The sequence below is a fragment of the Tachypleus tridentatus genome, chromosome 9 (genome assembly GCF_004210375.1).
Source record: "Tachypleus tridentatus isolate NWPU-2018 chromosome 9, ASM421037v1, whole genome shotgun sequence".
NCBI lineage: Eukaryota > Metazoa > Arthropoda > Merostomata > Xiphosura > Limulidae > Tachypleus > Tachypleus tridentatus.
This window is the reverse complement of record NC_134833.1, coordinates 133,255,587-133,277,719: the sequence shown is the minus strand read 5'-3', so window position 1 is coordinate 133,277,719 and position 22,133 is coordinate 133,255,587. Positions and strand designations below refer to the sequence as shown.

Here is a 22,133-nt window from a genome sequence, read left to right as displayed (position 1 = left end):
GAAAAGTGTTTCTTACATAAAAGTTTGGTAATTAAAAACAATATTATATTGCAAGTTAATTCTTACATCTTTTAATTAATCATGATTTCTCTTACTTAAAATTATAACTCAGTGCACCTTCTCCAGGATTAAGGAAGCAAAATGGGAGATGCAATTTCTGGAAAAAATTAGGCATGTAGATAAGAGATTACTTCTAATCCTTTAAATTATGATACTTCCAACTGTCAAAACTACTGTTCAGTAAAAAACACTTGCCCTTTATAAATTAATCCTCCCACTTGCTCCTCCCCCATAACCTCTATTACTTCAAATTATTTACACTTTAGATCAAGAAGCCAGCTTCCCTCAGGAAAACTGTGCTTGAAATGTCAACTGTCAACCCACTCACTCACGGTCTCTCTTGAGAAAGAATCAATATCGTAAGTTACAGATGGAACAATGTTGTGTGACAGTGAAGCTTGCATAACTAAATAAAAATTTCAGACTCTGTTTCACTAACTGTTAAAGAAAAAAATGTTACAGCATAAAGCAATGATTTGGCCTTTACAATAAACAAAAGATCTTCAAAAACGTAGATCTGTTATTTCCACTCTCTATATTTAATTATTATTAATATAAAGCACAAGTTAAAAAAATTACACTCACATGTACTGTCATTTACATTTTTATATGAAGGTAGTCAAATAGATGCTACTCCCCTTAAACCTACTTAATTAACACAATGTATACTCGTACATCATTGTAAGTTCAGCCCAAGGGTGAAATTCTCACAAAAAAGTGTGCATATGTCAAATAAGTTTGCTCATACATCTAATTTATAATAAACTTTACTAAAAAATAAAACATATACAACTACTGTTTTGATTGTTTTAAAGAAACAAAAATATATATTATGCACAACTGAATTAAATATTTCATAGCTGTAAATATACCTTACGTTTTGTTTTGTTTTACTTCTCTTTCTGATAAATGGCAATAAAAGACTTTATAACACTAATATCAGGGTTAAGCATCAACCAATAAAACAAGTCATTTGAATATATTTATCACTATTGCTCAGTCAAGCAAATCACACAGCCAGAGAAGATTATTCAATTGATTTAATAAAGATTAACATTAAAGCTATCTAATAACTTATTGTGATTTTGTTGTCAATAAGGACTAATGTCATTAGATAATTTATTGGTTTATACAAATAGCATTTAATAAGTTTTTACACTTTGTGAATTGTGATATAACTGCTTTCTGGCAGTGGAATGAAAGGCATACAAGGTTAGACAAAAAGCATATAAAACATGTTCCAGTACTGAGTACCAATATTGAAATTAATTCTAGTACTAAGTGCAATCATTAAAACACTTCCTGGTAATAAGTACCAGTGAGAACTTCACAATAATACAACCCACGTGACACACATGGCTTGTACTGACTTAATTCTGCTTACAACACTGTATGTTATATCTTAGTTTCACATGTATGTATGACTCATTTAACACATACACATGTATAGAAATATGTAATTCAACTTCCACTGATATTTACATGGAAACAAAACATAGTGATAGAACTGCCTACATGTTTAAGTGAGTTGAGTCATTTGTCTAGTTTTCTTTTTTTTAAATCACTAGTCACTCATGAAAACTGCAAAAACAACCAATACAAAGGATTTTGGGAAACATTAAAATGAGTTTCCACAGAATAAAGAAAATACTAGAATAATTAGTTTCTTTATCAAAAAAAAGGTGTTGTCACAAGCTGGAACTGAAAATTTCTATTGCTATATGCTTTGTCCAACTGTTCCTGTTACATGTAGTTCATTACAAGACATGCTCAGGTACATAAGAATTTACTGTTGCCCACTGGTAAGCCATATAAGTATATCAAGTATGTATCATATGCTGTATGAGCTGTTCAAAGCTGTTCAGAAATGCTTGACATACTTGTGTATACAAACTTAGTAAAAGACATACACATACTTTTATTCTATATCATACATACATGCTGTACTCTGCTAGAACAGAAAACCTACATACCTCCTTAAAACTTTTATTTCATTCTCAAGGGAGTCTTCTTTTCCTTTGAGAGCTTTTTTGTCAATGCATTTAATGGCAACAAGCTTCTCGGGCTCATCTCTGCTCTCTGCCAGAACCACTTGGGAAAATGCTCCTCTAGAAAATAAGTTAATGCCTTATTAACTATCACATCTTCACTCTCTCAAAGCGGAATTATCAAAAGTTGTGTTTCAGCACACTATTTGTTCTCTCAAATATTCTTTGTATGCGTGTGTTGCAATGTGTTAAAAAGTTTTGATACTAAATATGCATATCAGATAAAAGGGTTTAAATATAAATTAAACCTGTGTATTCATAGATTAAAAACATTTTTTTTTTACTTATACTTCTGTATTAAGTTATTTAAAAAATAAGTGTCTACATGTGCACATCTATGATGACAAAATCTATTCTACATCAGCAAGATGCATAACAAAAAAAAGGGCTCAGTCTTTTAAGATACACAAAATTTATGTATCACCTACCCTAAAAATATTTTATTCTATACTTAAATCAGACTGTTTCTTTGATTTACAAAAAGAAAGAGAAAAAGCATTGGGATTTCATAAAAGAAATTCATTTGTAAATAATTCAAAAATATTGTGAGATACTTTTCTGTTAATATAGAAGGGTAGTTTTTTTAATAACCAGAATACATTTTTTGGTTAATTTCAAGTGCTTTCCCCTAGCTAATCCAGCAAAACAAATGCATAGTAATGTGATGCATTAAAAATTCCCATCAAGAACATGAAGACTTGCAAGTTTAAGCAAGAATCTCCTTTTCTGGCTGTAAAGTAACATTTCACGCAGGTGACTTGCTAGGGCCTCGAGGTTATTACTTCCAGCAATGAAAACTTCCGACTGCTCATACACTGCATTTTTGTGAAAATATAAAATGCATGTGTGCACCATGAAAACACAATGACTATTCTTCTATTTACCTAATGTGTATAATTATAATCTTGTAAAAATATATTTTAAACAAAGTATCAAACTAAAAATAGGTTAAAAATTTAAACTATACAGTATAAACATTAAAATATTTATTTAACAGTTTCTGTAACACATCAACTTCATTTATACAACAACCATTATCTTTACCAAAACACTCCTTATTTATGATAAAAGTAACTGAGCTAACACTTTTTATTAACATTCTTGTTTGAAATCAATAGCAGGAAAATGAAATATGAAAAAACACATCACTCTGGCTAAGTTTCTTTAATCACAAATGTTAGGCATCTTTGATTCCAATGCTTCATCAGGTTTTGGCAATCAAATTGTAAATGAAATAAGTATACCATAAACATGAATTTATAATCTCTAATACTATTTTGCCTCTCGCCATCTAATCCAGTTGACAAGTTCTGATAGTGAATGAACATACCCTTTGCCAGTGAGTCGTTGACACAAAAGATAGATCCGAATGCTATTTACACATGCCTCTAGTTTTAAGTGTACAATCCAGAAATGTGAAATCTCTTAGAGTCTGTCATTTTATCACAAACATTAGGCCTATTAAACCTAATGCTATGCCAGCTTTCAAGCCATAATTATGACACTTGTATAATTTTTATAGTACTTAACTATATTTTAGACATTTATTAAAAACCCTTTATACAAAAGAAAGCTGAATACTTTTATAATTTTTAAGTCATACAAAAGATTCAGTATCAATTACAATGTTTTTGTTTTGTTACAATGCATAATATGGAGATTTTCAGCTTTGCAAAATGAAACTTAACCATATTACCACAACAAATGAAACAAAACCATTTTTTTTAAACAAGTACAAGCTAATCATACATGTAATAACTGTAAGTTAACCATATGTATGACAAATAAAAAACAACCATACATCTAACAAATAAAACCTAGCTACATATGAAGTAAATACAATCAACTGACTGAGGAGAAAATTCACTTTATCATTCCAAACCATATTCTTTATAATAATAACCCTTAGATCACAGGTTACTAACTGAGAATCTACAAAGAGCATGCAATTTAAAATGCATTCAAGTCCTAAAAGTTTAGTTTACTACAGGTGAAGAATGCTACTGGTTTAAGTCAGAGCCCACAAAGTCATGATTGAAGTGATCTGCAGCAGGTTTTTTTTATGTACTTCATGTTGTGCATTACAGACATTTTTGACTCATATTTTAATTATTAAAATGTTTGACAGGAAATAAAACAACACTGAAACATTAAAACAGCTCTTGAAATTAGCAAAATACTGGTAAAATTATGAATGTCAGATCTTGCACACATCAGTAAAATGTAACCATACCTAATTTTATATATCATATCCATATCACAAATACCAGTGAAAACTCTTTGCAATTCCAATTTTTTAAACAGCTTTAGAAATGACAGCTTCTTTTCACAGTTTTAAAGATGTTCTGAGCAATGAGCTAACACCATGCAAAAAATAATATCCTAGAATTTCACCAATTCATTTTCACATCAGGCAAAGATATTAGTATGTAAATCTCAGAGTCCCAGACAATTCTATCCAGTAAACGTTTACTTTGTTAGATATTGAATAACACAATTCTGAAATCAAAGCAAATGTTTATTTACATTTAAATTATTTCTAGTCTCTCATTCAATTAACGTAAATACTGAACATAATAATTTTACATTCTATTGTTCTTTCAATTCAACTAGCATTAAAATGGTAGGATCATGTTCAAGTTGGCATAACTTTGTGTACCTAATGAACAATTGAAATTTAAGCTATAAGCAAAAATAACAACTATAGGCTTTATATAATAAACTAAAATAAAAGGAACTGGTGGAATGATCAAAATTGTCGTACATATCTAACTGCATCTGACAGATCAATAAACCCTGTACTACTTACACTTGAAAGCATTTAATTTTGTTCTTTTGATACCAATTTCTGTCAGTTGTTTCTTCTCCATAGGGTTCAATTATTGATTTTTGTGAAAAGATATTCAAATGCCACAAGCATACAAACCTACATACATATCCATCATATAATCATACAACAAATTCACATGAAATAAGTTTCACACATAACTTAAAATTGATATTAAAAATCAGCCAAAAATTTTATACCAACATATATTTCTTAAAGAATTTTCTACAAAGAACTAATTCTCAGTCAAGTTCATAAAGTAGAAGTTTTATTTTTTATATATCCATAAACTCATATTGATTGTGAAAACAAACAGAAGGAATGAAACCAAAAAAATTTTGATCACAAAAATTATGAGTAAGACATCAACTTTTATATAAATTATATCAAATTTCTCAAACTATTCTAAATTATACAAGAAACTACTATATATTATTGAGAACACAAAAGCTTTAAATAACAAAGAAAGATACAATGCCATAAGAAAAATAAAGGTTTCCAATCATCAACAATTAGTAAATAAAAGAATGCAATAGGTGCAAAGATAAACTGAGGATAATTACTTTGTCAAACTAATAATAAAAGGGTGTGACAAGTGTGTTTGTGGAAGAAAAGTTTAAGCTGGAACTTCTTAGTGAGAAGTTTTATAAACCTAATTTTATCCTCCAGATATGGTAAATTTATCCACAATGAAAATGGAAAAACAATGGTGAATAAAACTGTATACAAACATGAAAAGTGTTATAAGCAGCACATATAGTATTATAGAAAGTGAAACAATGCATGTTTCATTGAGCTTCCATCACCTGAAAAGTGTTATAAGCAGCACATATAGTATTATAGAAAGTGAAACAATGCATGTTTCATTGAGCTTCCATCACATGAAAAGTGTTATAAACAGCACATATAGTATTATAGAAAGTGAAAGAATGCATGTTTCATTGGGCTTCCATCACATGAAAAGTGTTATAAACAGCACATATAGTATTATAGAAAGTGAAAAAATGCATGTTTCATTGAGCTTGCATCACATGAAAACTTTGTTTCCAATAATTTTTTCAAAATATATAAAGCACAACACAGTCATCCATTAATACTTATAAATTTTGGAGGGAAAAAAATAAAATTTTGTGACTTTAGTCACTAACATTAACGACCCTTGGAGAAAGAAGGCACTGGCTGCCAAACAAAATATTATGTCAACACTTGTATCCATAGGTGGCAGCAGCAGAAAATTAAAAACAAAACAAAACAAACTTCCAAAAGTGTGGGTGGGAAGTATAATATTACTTCCAATGAGCAAGTAATATCAAGTATAACATGAAAAGATTCTTTCTACAAGGAACTTGTGAAAGAACAGTGTTAAGTGACTAAGGCCTACATGTATTCAACTTTTAGAAAATAGTTCTATCAAATAAACAGAAACAGAGGAGTCAGGCAAGAGAGGAAGAAAATGAATGATAAGTAAATGTAACATCTATAATAAACATATCATGAGGTGTTTCATAGAAAAGATTATAGATATAATGACAGTTATTGAAACCACACTAATTAAAAAGTTACTGCATATGCAAAGATTGAAAAAAGAACTGAACTAAAGAGAAGTATTATTTTATCTATCACAGAACAATAAAATGTCTTAATAGCTTCAGAAGAATTTCTGTTAGTCAGTAAGTACTAGTATACAAAACTAAGTTCTGTGAATTGTTTAACATATGAAAACTTTTATTGATTTCTAAATCTTAACATATATAAGAAGTGAATTAACAGCATAGTCCAAATTTTATTGCACAGAAAAAAAAAAGATTTATTTTGAAAAAACAACAACAGACTCACCACAAACTCTTTGTTGGAAATATCTAAAAATATTGTGCACCGCTTGTAAAAGTGGTAACAAATAGCCTACTAAAACTCAGATGTACTGTAGGGCTAAAATAGTAGTCTGGTCCATCTTTATTCTGATTTTTATCTGTATGTTTAATATAACTTTATTTTTACTATGTACAAACTTTATTCAGAGTTTCATGGATCTATAAAACTTACATCTTCTAAACAATAATTAACAACTGGAACCAGGTGCCTGTTATACAGCACCAAATGTTGCCAATAGTGCTTAAAATCATAAATTTTAAATTCTTTAACTGACCAAAGGGAAGAAAAAAAAATCAGTCTTTAGAGTACATTAAAATTATAGTTTGTCATTACCAACAATAATATTCAAACAGACTGTATTCTACAAATTAAAGTTGCTATGACAATGTACAACTGTGTAACATTTTACTACAAGTTTTTTCTGTTACTTAAAAAATATACATATATAGATTTTGGCTACATTTACTTATGTTACTTTGCAATACAATTGACTCGTACATATTTCAGAAGCCAAGATTTCTTACAAGGTCAAATGCAAAGGTTTTCACTTGATATATAATTTATATTGCACTTGAATTAAATATTACTGATACCTACTACGTTTCAATTTTAAATGTATAAGAAAAATAAAATTTCTTTCTCTAAGAAACCAAAAGCTTGTTTTAATATTCACAATATTTTGGTTTTTATATCAATTGTGTTTTTATAGTGCCATAAAGAACTTCAGAGATAAAACACAAATGTTTGAAAACAGAAAAAGTTCACTTATTGTCTTTTGTTTTCTCTGAGGAAAAGAAATGGCTTTTATTTCTCTTTAAACACATTCAAGTGTCTTTAATCTGTATAGTTTGTTTTTAAAGCCGAAGATAAATTGAAATTTACTGCTTACACACCAGAGTTGAAAACTGAACTTTTCTACATTACGAGTTGGATATAGTTAAAGTAACAATAAAAAACAATCCATAGAGCACAACATTTTACATTTTTAAAAATAACTAATGACTTAAATGCCTCAGCAAATCTAGGTGACATTTCTGAAGTGAGATATACTAGGTGTTTGTAAAAGTAAAACAAATGAAGTTCCTTTCATAATTTTCTCCCCATTACAAAACCTTTTCCTACTATTATTGTAACTTTATTAATACGCCTTCAAAGAGAACTAAAGTAGATCAGAGGTTCTATACACTACTAGTTTGTTAGGAGTTATGATTAAGTTTAATATATTACATATTAGTAATGTTTATCATAAGTAAAACATAACTAACTTTAGCTCACTCTTCCAAACATTCTCTATATTAAAAAACTAATACTTCATTTACCTTTAAGTTTTATGTTTTGTACTTTTTAACTATCAAATGTGGGAGCTCTAAGAACAAAATGAAATAATTTTAAGTACTTGAACAAGAGATATATTTGTACATACATCAACTGGGTAATATTTTACAGTTTTTTTTGATCAAATAATAAACAAAAGCTAAGTAAATTAAATATATTAGAAATCACAGTTTTTAACTTTTTTGATAAGCATGATGTACTGATCACAGCCACTCATACATCTGTACATCCCATGCAATATACACAAACAAAAAACTGATAAATATGATGTAATTATCTTCACAGTAAAATTATAAAATAATTTCAAAATGATAATTCCTCTTACCTGCTGTGCAGTACTTATTAATTAATATAAAAACGAAAAAATTATTTGTTATAGAATCAAACACCACGTGCAGTGTATCTAAGCAGAAAAAAACAGTAAGAATACTGTAGCAATGGTACCTACAAACTTCATACAACATATGACTGTTGTACTGATGGAATCTCCAAACACATCTTATGATATGCAGCTAGGTAAAAAAAACAAAAACAAGTTGATGTAGCAATAGCAATTACTCCCCTCGTTCCTTCACATTATGCAATAAAATTATGATATTTTCATAACACTCTCAATATCACAACTCACCACAGATGAACAATGCAGGATAATGTATTATATTACACACTATATCCAGAAGTTAGTAATAAAACAAGCTGTTGCAATTCAACAACATTAGATTGTGTTCAACTATGCTTCCCTTCAAAACGCTTTGATTTATACTTGTTTATTACGTGAAAAAAACACAACAAAACTCGTACCCATCTTTTATAAAATCGTCAAAAAATAATTTTGACTTTCAAATGTCTCTTATACAAAAAAATAGATATTGCATTCAAACAACAACATTTAAACATAAATTACTTTTAGCTGAAAACATTTTTTACCTCTGGTAGGCACAGCACACAAAGCTCGCTGGTTAGCTTGGTACTTAACCACAAATAATTAGCCTCGTCTTTATAAACCTTCTACTTCATTATTTGAATAATCAACCCCTTTATATTTCAAAACAAATATTCTTAAAGATAGAGCATTATCAGTTCTATATGGAACTTTCAGTATAAGAATGTTTGTACCTGAAAGTGGTAGCAGATTCTATTACATGCTACCATTTCTACTAATTCCTCTAGTGTTGTAATCACAGAAATAAATTTACTTGAATTACTGTACATAATTCAACAAGAAACATTTCAACTCAGAAAATAAATGTCTGAATTTTCCAATATGATAGGATTCTTTGAAACCTTATTTATTCCAAAAGTTATATATAATACTAGCTAGAGTACCCATCCATTGGGCAGGTAAAATTAAAACCAATTTGTAACATAGGATAGGAAACTGTACATCTAGTGTTGTTCTTTTTTCTTAACATGATAATCCTTAAAAGTGTGATAAAAATTTAGAGGTACCAATACTGAAAAGAAAGACATATTGCTTTTGAGAATTCTATCAATATGACACTCCTCACGTTATCTGTATCACTGTGTCAAGTTGTAATGATTTGGTAGTTTTACAAAATTTAGATAAGGATCCAGATTTCTAAATACAAGTATATGCACAAACACAGGAGTAATGCTAATGGTAAAAACCACCAGTATAATATGCGAACTTGGAACTAAAATACTTCAGCAAAATTATAGTAAAGCTTTATAAACTTGCTACAGCAACTTTTTTAGTAAATATGCATTTATAACTTGGGGGTGAAGCAATCACTGCAATGGTGTGAGAACACAGCATAACTTGTGAACAGATAGCAGACATCAATGTTTTATAAATCAATGATGTGATGACTGTTAAGTTTTACTTATAGATTATAAAACAATGTCAAAGATCAATATAGCTTTATGTACATCATCTATCAAAGCCAGCATCAACAACAATGGATTACTGTTTACGACACAATGTGCAAGAAATGAAAAAACACAAAGATTTCTGAAGAAAGAAGAACTGCTTATCTAACAGGTTGATAATTATGAATGTCTTCACACACGTCATTTTTCAACAATTAACCGAGAAGGAGGTTCCAAGTACAACTTTTTAGTACCTGGTTTATTTTATTTCTGCTCTTTTATGGAACTTTGCCAATATATATATTTAAGTGGATCAGTCAATACAACTAAAACAACACAGCTTGAGCCCCATGGTTCTGACAAGCTATATTGTCAAATTTTACTGGCATCTTCAAACAGTTCATTAATTATTAATTTGTAGGATCAAAATACTGTCTATTGTAACAGTGTATAACAACTATACAGGCTACAGCTACATGTAAACTTCAATTAAACAAATTCACAATGAGACAAAGGTACTGGGAACTCTGAAGAAAATATGCAGCTATCTTAGTATCAGCATTTCTCAGCCTTTATTGAGTTTAGATAGTCTAGAGACTGACTCGCTGCCTCCCTCACGTGTCAAAAGAAAACACAAAATAATTGGTTCATATGTGAATGTTATTATTTATTTGTTTTTGTGGAGTCCCAAGGATAATTGAGAAACACTGCCATAAATCACATCATACGCATCACACCATCTAGATAGTAAATAGCCTTCAATGTCAATTGAACTGAGTACACAATACTTGACGATGAGAAACACGCTTGAAATAAAAATGTATCTCAGAACAGCTGTTATGGGTATTAACACTTCTATTGATAAGGTGAGAATAACGTATCGGCTTTCCTGGGTTATCTTCAAGGTAAGAAAGCACATAATACTTCCCTCAGGCATAAGTTTCGTCTTATATATTTAAATTATCTTAGGGAGGGCAATCACTTAATTTAACGTCTCTACGAAAAATTATACACAAACGCAATGAATCAAAAATTATTTTAAATCATTTTTCTCACGTTAGGCCTAGCGAATGACTTCAACTTTCGATTATTTCTATGAAGGTTGCCCGAAAAGTTCGTAAGCCAACCTAAAATAAAAATCTGAAATATGATTTTCTCTGATAAATACTAAGTTTAAAACCTTTTTTAACTTTTTTTATGAGTAAACAACACGTAACCTATAACTTAACCAGCTTATTTTGTGTGCTGCATACTCTTTAAGTAAAGACGTAATTACTGTTAAACGTCATGGAAAAGATCTAACTTTGTGCCATGATCAAATATTTTGTTAAAAAAGAAAGTGACACTAAGAAATCCACTAGAATGTGGAAGCGACATTAGTAGAGGGTGCTCCGGCATATTAAACAGTAAAAAAGTGGTGTGCTGAATTTGAACGTGTTAAACAATCATGTAAAGATGATCCGAGGTCAGATCGAGCCTCGACATCGGCCGCAACAAACACTATACATAAAGATCATGCTATGGTTATGCATGACAGAAAAATTACCGTAGGGAAGTTAACAGATGAAGTGGAAACAGGTAAATTCGAGCTGTTGAAAGCCAATATCAACAAATTCATCACTTCGATCCAGAGATAAAAATGTAAATACCAATGTTTTACCCCCCCCCCAAAAAAAAAACTCTGCTGGGAAGGTTATGACATCAATTTTTGCCCTCTCTCTTGAAGCATTCAGGTCCTTGTGTTTGTCTGTCTGTGATTCCACGCGAGTATCTCGAAAACTAATAGACCGTTGTACGCGAAAATTTTACACAAGATGGGAAGTTAATATGGAACTGTCCTTTTCAAATTTGGTCCGGATCCAATATATGACACGCACACACATAATAGGGATATATGACATTTTTGCGGATTTGGGTTAATTAACTCTGAAAAGTGTGATTGAATTTGTACCGAATTTCATGGGTACCTTAAGGTCAAGACTCCTCATCAAACTACAAACAATTAGCCAGATCATTGATCATTCTCGATCTGAGAAGGGTTTTCGGGAGTTTTTGAAGGTAAAGTTTAATGTTATCCAATACACTCAATAACTACTTTATTAGGCACACCTATCTAGTACCTTTTATCTCCAGAACAACCTGAATTCGTTGCAGCATGGATTAAACATAGTGCTGGAAACATTCCTTAGGGAGTTTGGTCCATGCTGACTTGATAGCATCACGCAGTTCCTGCAGATTTCTGCCACACATTCATGCTGCGAACTTCCCGTTCCACTTCATCCTAAAAATGCTTTATTGGATTCAGATACGGGAACTGTGCAGGCCATTGGAGTACACTGAAGTCACTGTCAAGTTCGTGGAACCAGCTTGAGGTGATGCATGCTTTATGACATGATGCATTATCCTGCTGGAAGTAGCTATTAGAAACTGGGTATCCCTTTGGCCATAAAGGGATGCACATGGTCAGCAACAATGCTCAGATATGCTATGGCATACAAATGATGCTTAATTAGCATTAAGGGACCTAATGTGTGCCAAAAAACATTCCCCACACCATTACACCACTAGCCTGTACCATTGACACAAAAAGGATGGATACATGGATTAATACTGTTTACACCCAATTCTGACCAAACCATTACACAAGGTGACATTTTCCTAATCTTCAATCGTCCAGTTTTGGCGATCCCATGCCAACTGTAGCTTCATCTTACTGTCCTTAGCTGACAGGAGTGGAACCCGGCATGGTCTTCTGCTGCTGTAGCCTATCCACTTCAAGGTTTGATGCGTTGTATGTTCAAAGATGCCCTTCAGCACACCATTGTTGTAAAGAGTGGTCATTTGAATATTTTTGGCCTTGCTATCAGTCTGAATGATTCTGGCCATCCTCCTCTGATCTCCCTCATTAACAAAGTGTCTTCGCCCAGAGAACAGTCGCTCAATGGATATTTTTATGTTGTTTTTTGCACCATTTTCTGTAAGCTATAGCGACTGTAGTGTGTGAAAATCCCGGATCAACAGTTTCTGAGATGCTGGAAGAACCACTTCTGGCACCAACAATTATTCTACGGTTAAAGTTGCATCTTCCCCATTCTAATGTTTGGTCGAACAACAACTGAACTTTTAACCATATATGCATGCTTTGTATATTGAATTGCATCCATATGATTCGCTGTTGACCTATATACGTTAAAAAGTAGGTGCACCTAATAAAGTGGCCACTGGGTGTCTAAACGCATGCAATCTCAAAAAGAAGCGGCTGGACGAGGGAATGCAATCTCTGTGATTGCTCTTGTTTGGATGTCCTGGGCCTCTTACTGGTTAATTATTTGTAAAGGATATTACTATGTATCCATAAGCAACAATTGCATCAAGATATCAAATAGAAGAGAAGAGGACTGCTAAAAAAACAAAACATGTGGCTCACATTTCATGTTGTGCTTCAAATTACTTAACAACTTCCGCCTTACTTACCTAATTTAATTCAAAGTGACTTTTTTTTTATTTCCTAGTCTTAAAATCACTCAGAAATGTCAAAGATTTTAAGAGTCATGAGGCTCTCGTACATACCTTACAGTCATTGACTGAGGATCAAGAAGAATAGATATTTCAGACCTTAGAGCATCGCTGGCACAAGTGTTTTAACTCAGAAAAGTATTATATTGAAAAATAAATCATTGTTGAGCAATGACTCTTTTCCTTCTAAGTCTGGCCATAAATCATCCGGACACTTATCGTACCTAAAACGCTTGTATAACACTTTAGGATGAACAAACTTCATTCAGGGAATGAAACTCGCATGTTAAATCCGGTATATTACGGAAACATGTTTATATTATATTACACATGTTTTGTAATCAAACCTATAGAACAAACTATGACATTCGCCACTTTATGTTTTAAATTCCAATGTAATTATTATACATATATTTGGGAACTTCTAATGTTTTTGTTTTCTTTTGCAGTTGCACTGAGGCTAAGGTTGAATTTCCCTCCCACTATAAATAGGCAGACAAGATGCTACTCTCTAAATCTTTCACTAGGTTTCGAAAGTTTTTAACCACTGACATTTGATTCATATCTAACAGGCTAGCATAAAGAAGTCTTAGTGTCTAATGTTGCACTTTGCAAAACCTAAATTACAACTTGAGCTTTTATTTTTAAACAAACAATGATTAACTGCTTATTTTAATTTAATACCCACTTCCCTGCACAAGGAGTAAGTATAGACGCACAAAACAATTTCCTGGTAGGAAATAATTGAGCTTAGCTGCTCTGACTAATATATATGAATTTAGTGAATATTTTCACTATGTTATTGCTTCCATTTATAATCATGTTTTTAACTGGTTCGCGTATCGGGTTTTTAGAGAGAAATACAAGAGCGTATGCCTCTTTGATTCAGACATTCAAGTTTTTGGATTGGTCGCAAAGCAAGAAGGCTAACTCGAACGACTTTACTTATTTGCCGAACAAATGTTTTACAATGACAATGCCTGACAAACCAAATGAACCTGGCTTTTTAACTAAGAAACTTTTGTCAACAGTCCTTCTCTATACCATAAAAGTCTTAAACACGTACTTTATGATATTCCATCTTCTTGTTTACTTCAAAAACTGTGAATAACACTTACATACAAAAGATGCTTTTAAAGGAAACTGGGTTAAGGTTTTATATATATGCTGATCAATATATATTAATGCCTATTTTGTTTTTTTCAATCACTTATCAGTCTAGACTTTGGTACCCGGTGGCGACAAAAGCCATTACGTTAAAACGACTTGTTTCTCTTTCTAGAACAGTGGTTCTCAACCTTTTTTCATGCCCCTCACCCCTAAAAAATTTTAATATGTTCTCGCACCCCTCACAGTAATTATTTATTTAAGAATAAAGGTGAAGATGGCCAAAACAAATGTTATCTCGCACCCCTGGTTGGGAAATACTGTTCTAGACGCATAATTATACAGAAATGCAAATTTAATCGTACGTTATATACCTACCTAACTGTTTCTGTATTCGTGTTTTCCATATTGGTTAAAAATCAAACATGATATACAAAACACATACTGCGAAGTTTTTCGTAACAGACAATTTCAGATTAATACCCTGAGGGAGTTACCAAACATACTGTTGGTGAGAACGTGCTTTGTATTCATTATGGGTAAAACATGTACACTAGATAGGTGAAAAAAAAAAAAGTGCCATTGGCCACTATTCAGTTTTTCACATTATACAGCCGCACAACAAAAGATACAATAAATAAATTTTGTATTCCGAAAAGTGTTTACTTTCAAAGTCTTAAGTTCAAAGCTAGTATAATACGCGTTGATCAAAGCGTAGATTGAATTAGACATGCTCTGAACCTCGAAATTAAACAATTTTCGGAACGCTAAGTTTATTTATTACCCTGAGGGTAACGGTTTAAAAGTTAGGAATGTTTAAGTAAAAGTCGGAAATATATCTTCCCTTCCTCAAACTGATTACAGTGAAAAAACTGTGGCTTCATTTCTCAAAAACATTTTATTTCACTGGTGTTATCAAAACACTACCTCGTTCTTTGTATTACCTTAAAATTAGGAATATGATTTGCTAGATTACCACAAATGCATTACATTTCTCACTTGAAGGTTAGGTTGCACTGGAAAATCATTTCGATTGAGCTCCTAGTTTGTAAATATTTATACATAATCTAAGTAAAAATAAGAAAAATAAACTTGAAGAAGTAGCGTTTATAAATACAGAATTTCAAACTACTAGTTTTCATGACGAAATAAGTTAACAGTTTTGTGATGTATTCTGCTGGTACCTGGTCTTGACTTTGTGTCCACAAATTATTGCAATATTCCGAGAGCTTACTGTATCACAAATGGAGCATTTACCAATGGGGGTGGTCGGTCAGATTTGAAAGAAAGAAATTACTAATGCGTGGCATTCAGCACAATGCAGTTTTCTAATCTGCAACTAGTCCACTAACTACTGGAGAAATATAACAGTAAAGTCAGGTTATTTAGAAGTCTGTTCATTTTCGTCACTCCACAAGAGCAGCGAATGTGTTTACGAAAAATTAATCAAGTACAACTTTTAATTTACCAAAATATTCATTTTTTATTTTTACTTCCATATAGTAAATATAAGCAAATTGCTAGTCATGGACGTTAAAATTAACAAACCATTACACATTCAATGTTAAGAGTATCAGGTTATGCGCTAACTCAACAGGAGAGTGCCATACAGTCACAGCTGAAAATGATACTGGCTTTCGGCAAAATGTAACTACAACTAAAAAGCTCAAACAGCACCCTAACTTTCATCTTAGTCATCTAGTATTATATCTGTATGAACAACACCTCCAGACAAATGGTTTTCCCGAAATATCTGTACGTAGCTAAATTCGAAAGAACTCATCATAACAGTACTGATAAGTGTGTGTTTTCTTATAGCAAAGCCATATCGGGCTATCTGATGAGCACACCGAGGGGAATCGAACCCCTAATTTTAGTGTTGTAAATCCGTAGACTTGCCGCTGTATTAGCGGGGGACTACAGTACTGATGAAGCTAACGGAATAATAAAAGTAAATGCATCTTCCTCAAATGAAGACTTGATTAGAAGAAAGTTTGTAAACTGTTATGGTTGGTCACAACAAAACAAAATACATTTTAAAGTAAATTTTCACGTGGATTATTTTACTTTGTCCTATAACTATATCATAGCCAATGACACGTTCAGCTTTCCAATGATTAATATTGACATAGCTACCCGACTCTACGTCACTCTACTCTGTGAAATTTCGTCAAACTGCAAAAACTGTTTCTTCGTATGTGACGATCTCGTATAATAGTCCCATAATTGTTTGTTTTTGAATTTCGCGCAAAGCTACACGAGGGCTAACTGCGTTAGCCGTACCTAATTTAGCAGTGTAAGACTAGAGGGAAGACAGCTAGTCATCACCACCAACCGCCAACTCTTGGACTACTCTTTTACCAATAATAGTGGGATTGACCGTTACATTATAACGTCCCCACGGCTGAAAGGGCGAGCATGTTTGGTGCGACGGAGATTCGAACCCGCGACCCTCAGAATACGAGTCGAACGCCTTACTCCACCTGGCCATACCGGGCCTCCCATAATTGAAACTTGCAAAATACTGTTACATATACTAGTTGTTTGGCCACTGAAACATAAGCAGTATTACTTTACGTACGTTTTTATCAACCTGATGCTTAAAATCTGGTGTGTGTGTGTGTGTTTGTGTTTATAAATCGAAACACGTGATTACAACCAAAAGCTTTTCTGTCTGGCAAGGAGAATGGGAATTAAAAATATTTTTTGTATAAGGAATAGAATACAATAAACAATACAAAACTGTCTTCAAGTATTACTATTACATTTGGCTTTTATGGATTACTTACTAGGAGTGTACACGCACACATTCTTGACGAAGAAAAAATATGATACGTCAATGTGTATCAATCTTAGTGATTTATCACGAAAATCCTAAAACAGACACTTTAAGAACCGTAGCTGTACGCGGAGTCGCTTCATGTTCTGGAATACACAAGCACCTGTTTCACATATAATTTGAACTCTGGCGTTTTACATCAATATTATTCCACAAACACAAACATATATATAATCATCCGGTATTTTACTGCCGATATGAAATTTTTTAAACGTATAACATAAGAAAAATCATGAAAGATGACAATTATACCCTTTTAAACCGAATTCATGTTGTTCTAAAAGTTCAGTTTATTAGAGAAGTTATACAACCAGCACAAAGCTACAAGTAATGAAATTTATTATCACATTTCGAACGCTGTAAAGGTAAAACAACCAATTAAAAATCTCAGGCTGATTAGATACAATATTACCATCAAGGGTACAAGATAATTGCCTGGACAAGTTATTTAGGAAGAGATTGATGAAAAGTTTAAACAAACAATTAGCTGAATAATTTACCAATAAGGTGTGACAGAGGTTTAAACACACGAGATGTGGGATAACGAACCTGTCAAGAGTGTGTGTCAGATTTTAAAACTCCTACGAAAAGACGTTTCTAGTCCTGATTTTCCAAGCCCGTTCCCCTGGCTGCGGTTTCGCTTGATAGTAGATAGGGACAGTGGGAATCTCGTTAATCCATTCATTAATGGATTTAAATGGCAATTTCATTTAAATACAAAATTATTAGCCTAATATTAATAACCTTTCAAGTTGCTCTGGGGCCTATTAGGCCCCACTTTTCGTAGGAGTGTTAAACAAACGAATTAACAATTTGTGTCATTTATCATACACATCTAACCCAGTAAGTACTGGATAGTTGTAATGGTAAGATAAGCTCGCTATACAGTTCTGTTGGGTTTTATTCATTTTCATTAATCCACAGTCGTACCTCAAGACCAGTGGTATATGGTAACTGAAATATAATCAAAATATATTGTTGGCTCTAATAATTTACGTCACATATCAAAACCACAATAATAAATTATAGTGACTTTATACCTGTCCCACGATTGTAAATGTTTATATTGCCATGTGAACACCAAAATACTATTATTTCATTTTCATGAAGCCATGAATGTATTATGAAGTAAACTTATATTCAAAGGAATATACAGTCCAAATTTATTCTTAACAAGTCAGTTCTATCCGTGCCACTGTATATAATTCATCGGTGGACCACAGCCGCCAAATGATAGCATAATCACATCATTGCAATGCCTGTTTCATTATAACAAACCACAGAAACGTAAAATTCTGTTTATTATAAAACAGCTAATGTTTTCTTCATACGAACGTAAGATTTACAGCTGCCTCAATACATTAAATAACAGTCAAAACATAGTCAGAATAAATAAACTTTATACACCCTCAAACAAATGAGGCCGTAAATGAGTATTAAGTACATTCATAATAAAATACGATTCTCATTTCGAATGAATGGAAATTATTCTGACCTTTAAAAACCATAAATGATGGGCGGCGATTCAGAAGTTGGTACTATAAAAGTGGCATTAAGCACAGTCATGTTTGTGACATCACATTATTTGTCGGTAATTTCTCTTTCCTCTTACACTGGTTTATGAAGACAACAGTTTTAATTAACCAAACGAAACAACCCTACTAATAATGCAATCATGCGCTCAGGTTCGTTCGATATAAACGAACGTCCTGTATAAAAAAGGAAACTGCAACTCTTTCTATATCGATAAGGACGTGATGACGTTCTTTTAACAAAAAAAAAAAAAATGATACTGAACACTACACAAACCGACATATTTGAGACTTCCTTAATTCTACCCAAACTCATTTTTATATATTAGTGGCAGACCTGTACAATTAAACAATTATTTTCCGTTCTCCAATGTGTAATTATGAAGTGATAAATGCACATTAACTTATTTCTGTTCATATAACAAGGTGCTGAAAGGCAAATAGCTAACTTAAGCATGTACATCGTGTATATTTTCAATCAGAAGTGATCGTCTCGAAATCGGACAGAGGAATAACATTACTTCTTTAAAAACAACAAATAGCCTTTCGGCACTGATAAAGGGTGTACTTATTTATTCAAATTTATTTTAAGCTACCATATAAGTGATAGAATTAAATGAAAGTTCAACACACCAGTATGATTTATAGCTATCCTCTTCCACAGTTACAGCTTCCACAGCCATTGACACTAGGTGATCTGGTCGCTTGAAATAAGTAATTTTGCCATATTAAGCCCTTCAGCAAGTGCCTAAGATAAAACATTCCATGCACATATATTTGTCATGTTCTATTAGTCTTTTTGTTAACAAGAACTGAGAGAAAGAAAAGTGTATTATAATAGTAATACCTAAACCATACTATATCTTCTGTATCCAATGCCAATGAAGCCTGAACCACACTATATCCACTAGTAATATCCAATGCCAGTGAAGCCTGCTGGCATATGTCTCAGTAGTTTTTCAGATGCTATTTATATTATCAAATCACTTGACAACTGTTACATTGTGAAATTAACTGAATGGAGATGCATAACTTTTGTCAATTTTATTTATGTCACAATATATCAATATTTGGGTAAGGATTATTTATTCATCAGAACTGAGAATACTACATTCTCTACTAGCAAGTTACATGGGTAGCGGCAACACGGGTAATCCATATTTATTTATGATTTTTTCTCTAGATATATAGTTGCTCAGTTTATACATAAATTATAAATTGATCAAGGATCTATTATCAACATAATAAATTTTGAATTCCATGTAAGGGTCATTAAGTAATTTCTTTTTTTTTTTTAACTGCTTTTATGTTTGTTGTTGATCATATGTGGATAATTATGTGTAAAACTTCCCTTTATGAAAAGTTACTGAAGGCTTTTCATGTTAGAGAAGTCTGAAATTTCTAGAACAAATATTTTAAACAATCCTAATAAAACAGTTCTAATAATACATTTAAGATAATTAACTTCACATAGTTACTCTTAACATAACAAAATACAAGTGTGTATAAAAATCAGCAAAATGTAAGAGGGTGATGTGCAGTACTTATCAAATGTCAGTTGAATTGACATATGTTACTCACGTAGTTTAAACAAAATTCATATGTCGGATTACACGTGTATATCTTAGATACATTTTGCACTTGTGAATTCTTAAGTTTTTCTGATGGTTTAAAAATTTTTGTATCAAAAAATTTGGAATATAATTTGTGGAAAACCATTTAAAAGTTTTTTTATCCTATTTGATATTTGCTTTTATCTAAAAACTCTTGTACAGTTTATTTCCACATTATACTTATCACATTTTTTGCTTTGTATACTTGAGTAGCATTTCTTGGGTATACTGGAAATAGGAGACAAAATACAATAATTCAAATATACATTTAAAATTAAACAATATGATTCAGGTAATTCGTATTTTATTTATTTTCCTTTCCCCATCCCTTAAACTTCAAACTAGATTTTTTTTAAAAGATTCATTGTTTGTTTGTTTTTGAATTTCATGCAAAGTTACACAAGGGCTATCTGCTCTAGCCATCCCTAATTTAGCACTGTAAGACAAGAGGAAAGACAACTAGTCATCACCACCCACTGCCAACTCTTAGGCTACTTTTTTACCAACAAATAGTGGGATTAACTGTCACATTATAATGTCCCAACAGCTGAAAGGACAAGCATGTTTGGTGTGACAGGGATTCGAACCCGCGACATTCAGATTACGAGTCGAACGTCTTAACCCACCTGGCCCTTTTAAAGATTTGTATTCATTAGAAGTATAATAAGCTGATACATGAAACATGATGCAACTTTTCTTTTTGTCTTAATTATAGAAATACCAGTGTAACCATTCTTTTTCTAAACATTCAAGACAAATTAGAAAGTTTTTGCATTTTCCCCCCCTTATTGGCCTGAAAACTATTTCAGTATGTGGTATGGTTTATAAATAAATGATGTCATTAAGTGCTTAATCTGGTTAAATGGTTAACTGTATGTATGTCACCTTCTTTGTATTGACTGGATGACATGGCCACCTCATTTCTCCTGTAATATGTAACCTACATTAAAATATATATACACTTTCATGCAAACCTACACAGTAAATAAATCATGAAAAACTGATGTTATAAAAACCTTATGGTGAAACTAAAGTTGAAAAAACATAACACTTGCCATTGTATTCAAATTAGATTCAATTTGTATAAAATACAGGATGACCCAAAGGTAGAAGAAAAGTCTAGCCAGCAATTTCTAGCTATGTAACACATTGTTCACCAAAGATATACTTTACTTTGTTAATTTGTGGATTTTCATCTCACTATTGTTATTTTACATACTTTCTAGCCCTATATTTTGCTCCCTCTTTAATGATGTTCATTAATGTTTGTTTTTTTTAAGCAGTAGAACATTGCCTCAATATTTTATCTTTTATTGAAACTACTCAGGTTGGTTCTTACTTCTCAAGCAACCAATACTAATGTGACCATTCAATACTCATACTGGAACCACCTTTATTGCACTTGCAATTGACTTTACTCATTTATTTATTTATTCAGCCTTCATTAATTGAAATTTAACAGCATCAACCAAAAGTCTTAATATTAAAACAAATATATGGTATGGTTAAAGCAAGATGCAGTGTTTTTTGTATAACCTACTCATATGCATTTCT

The 22,133-nt window shown here is 31.9% G+C and overlaps 1 protein-coding gene across 1 annotated transcript in view; it reads right to left on the bottom strand.

Moving 5' to 3' along the window:
* Nucleotides 1–22,133, bottom strand: part of LOC143226416 (calcium/calmodulin-dependent protein kinase type 1-like) — an 83,413-nt gene that overhangs the window by 25,663 nt on the left and 35,617 nt on the right. Inside the window, exon 2 of the mRNA XM_076457351.1 lies at nt 2,034–2,168. Coding sequence (XP_076313466.1) covers nt 2,034–2,168 — 135 coding nt within the window. The remainder of the gene's footprint in view (nt 1–2,033; nt 2,169–22,133) is intronic.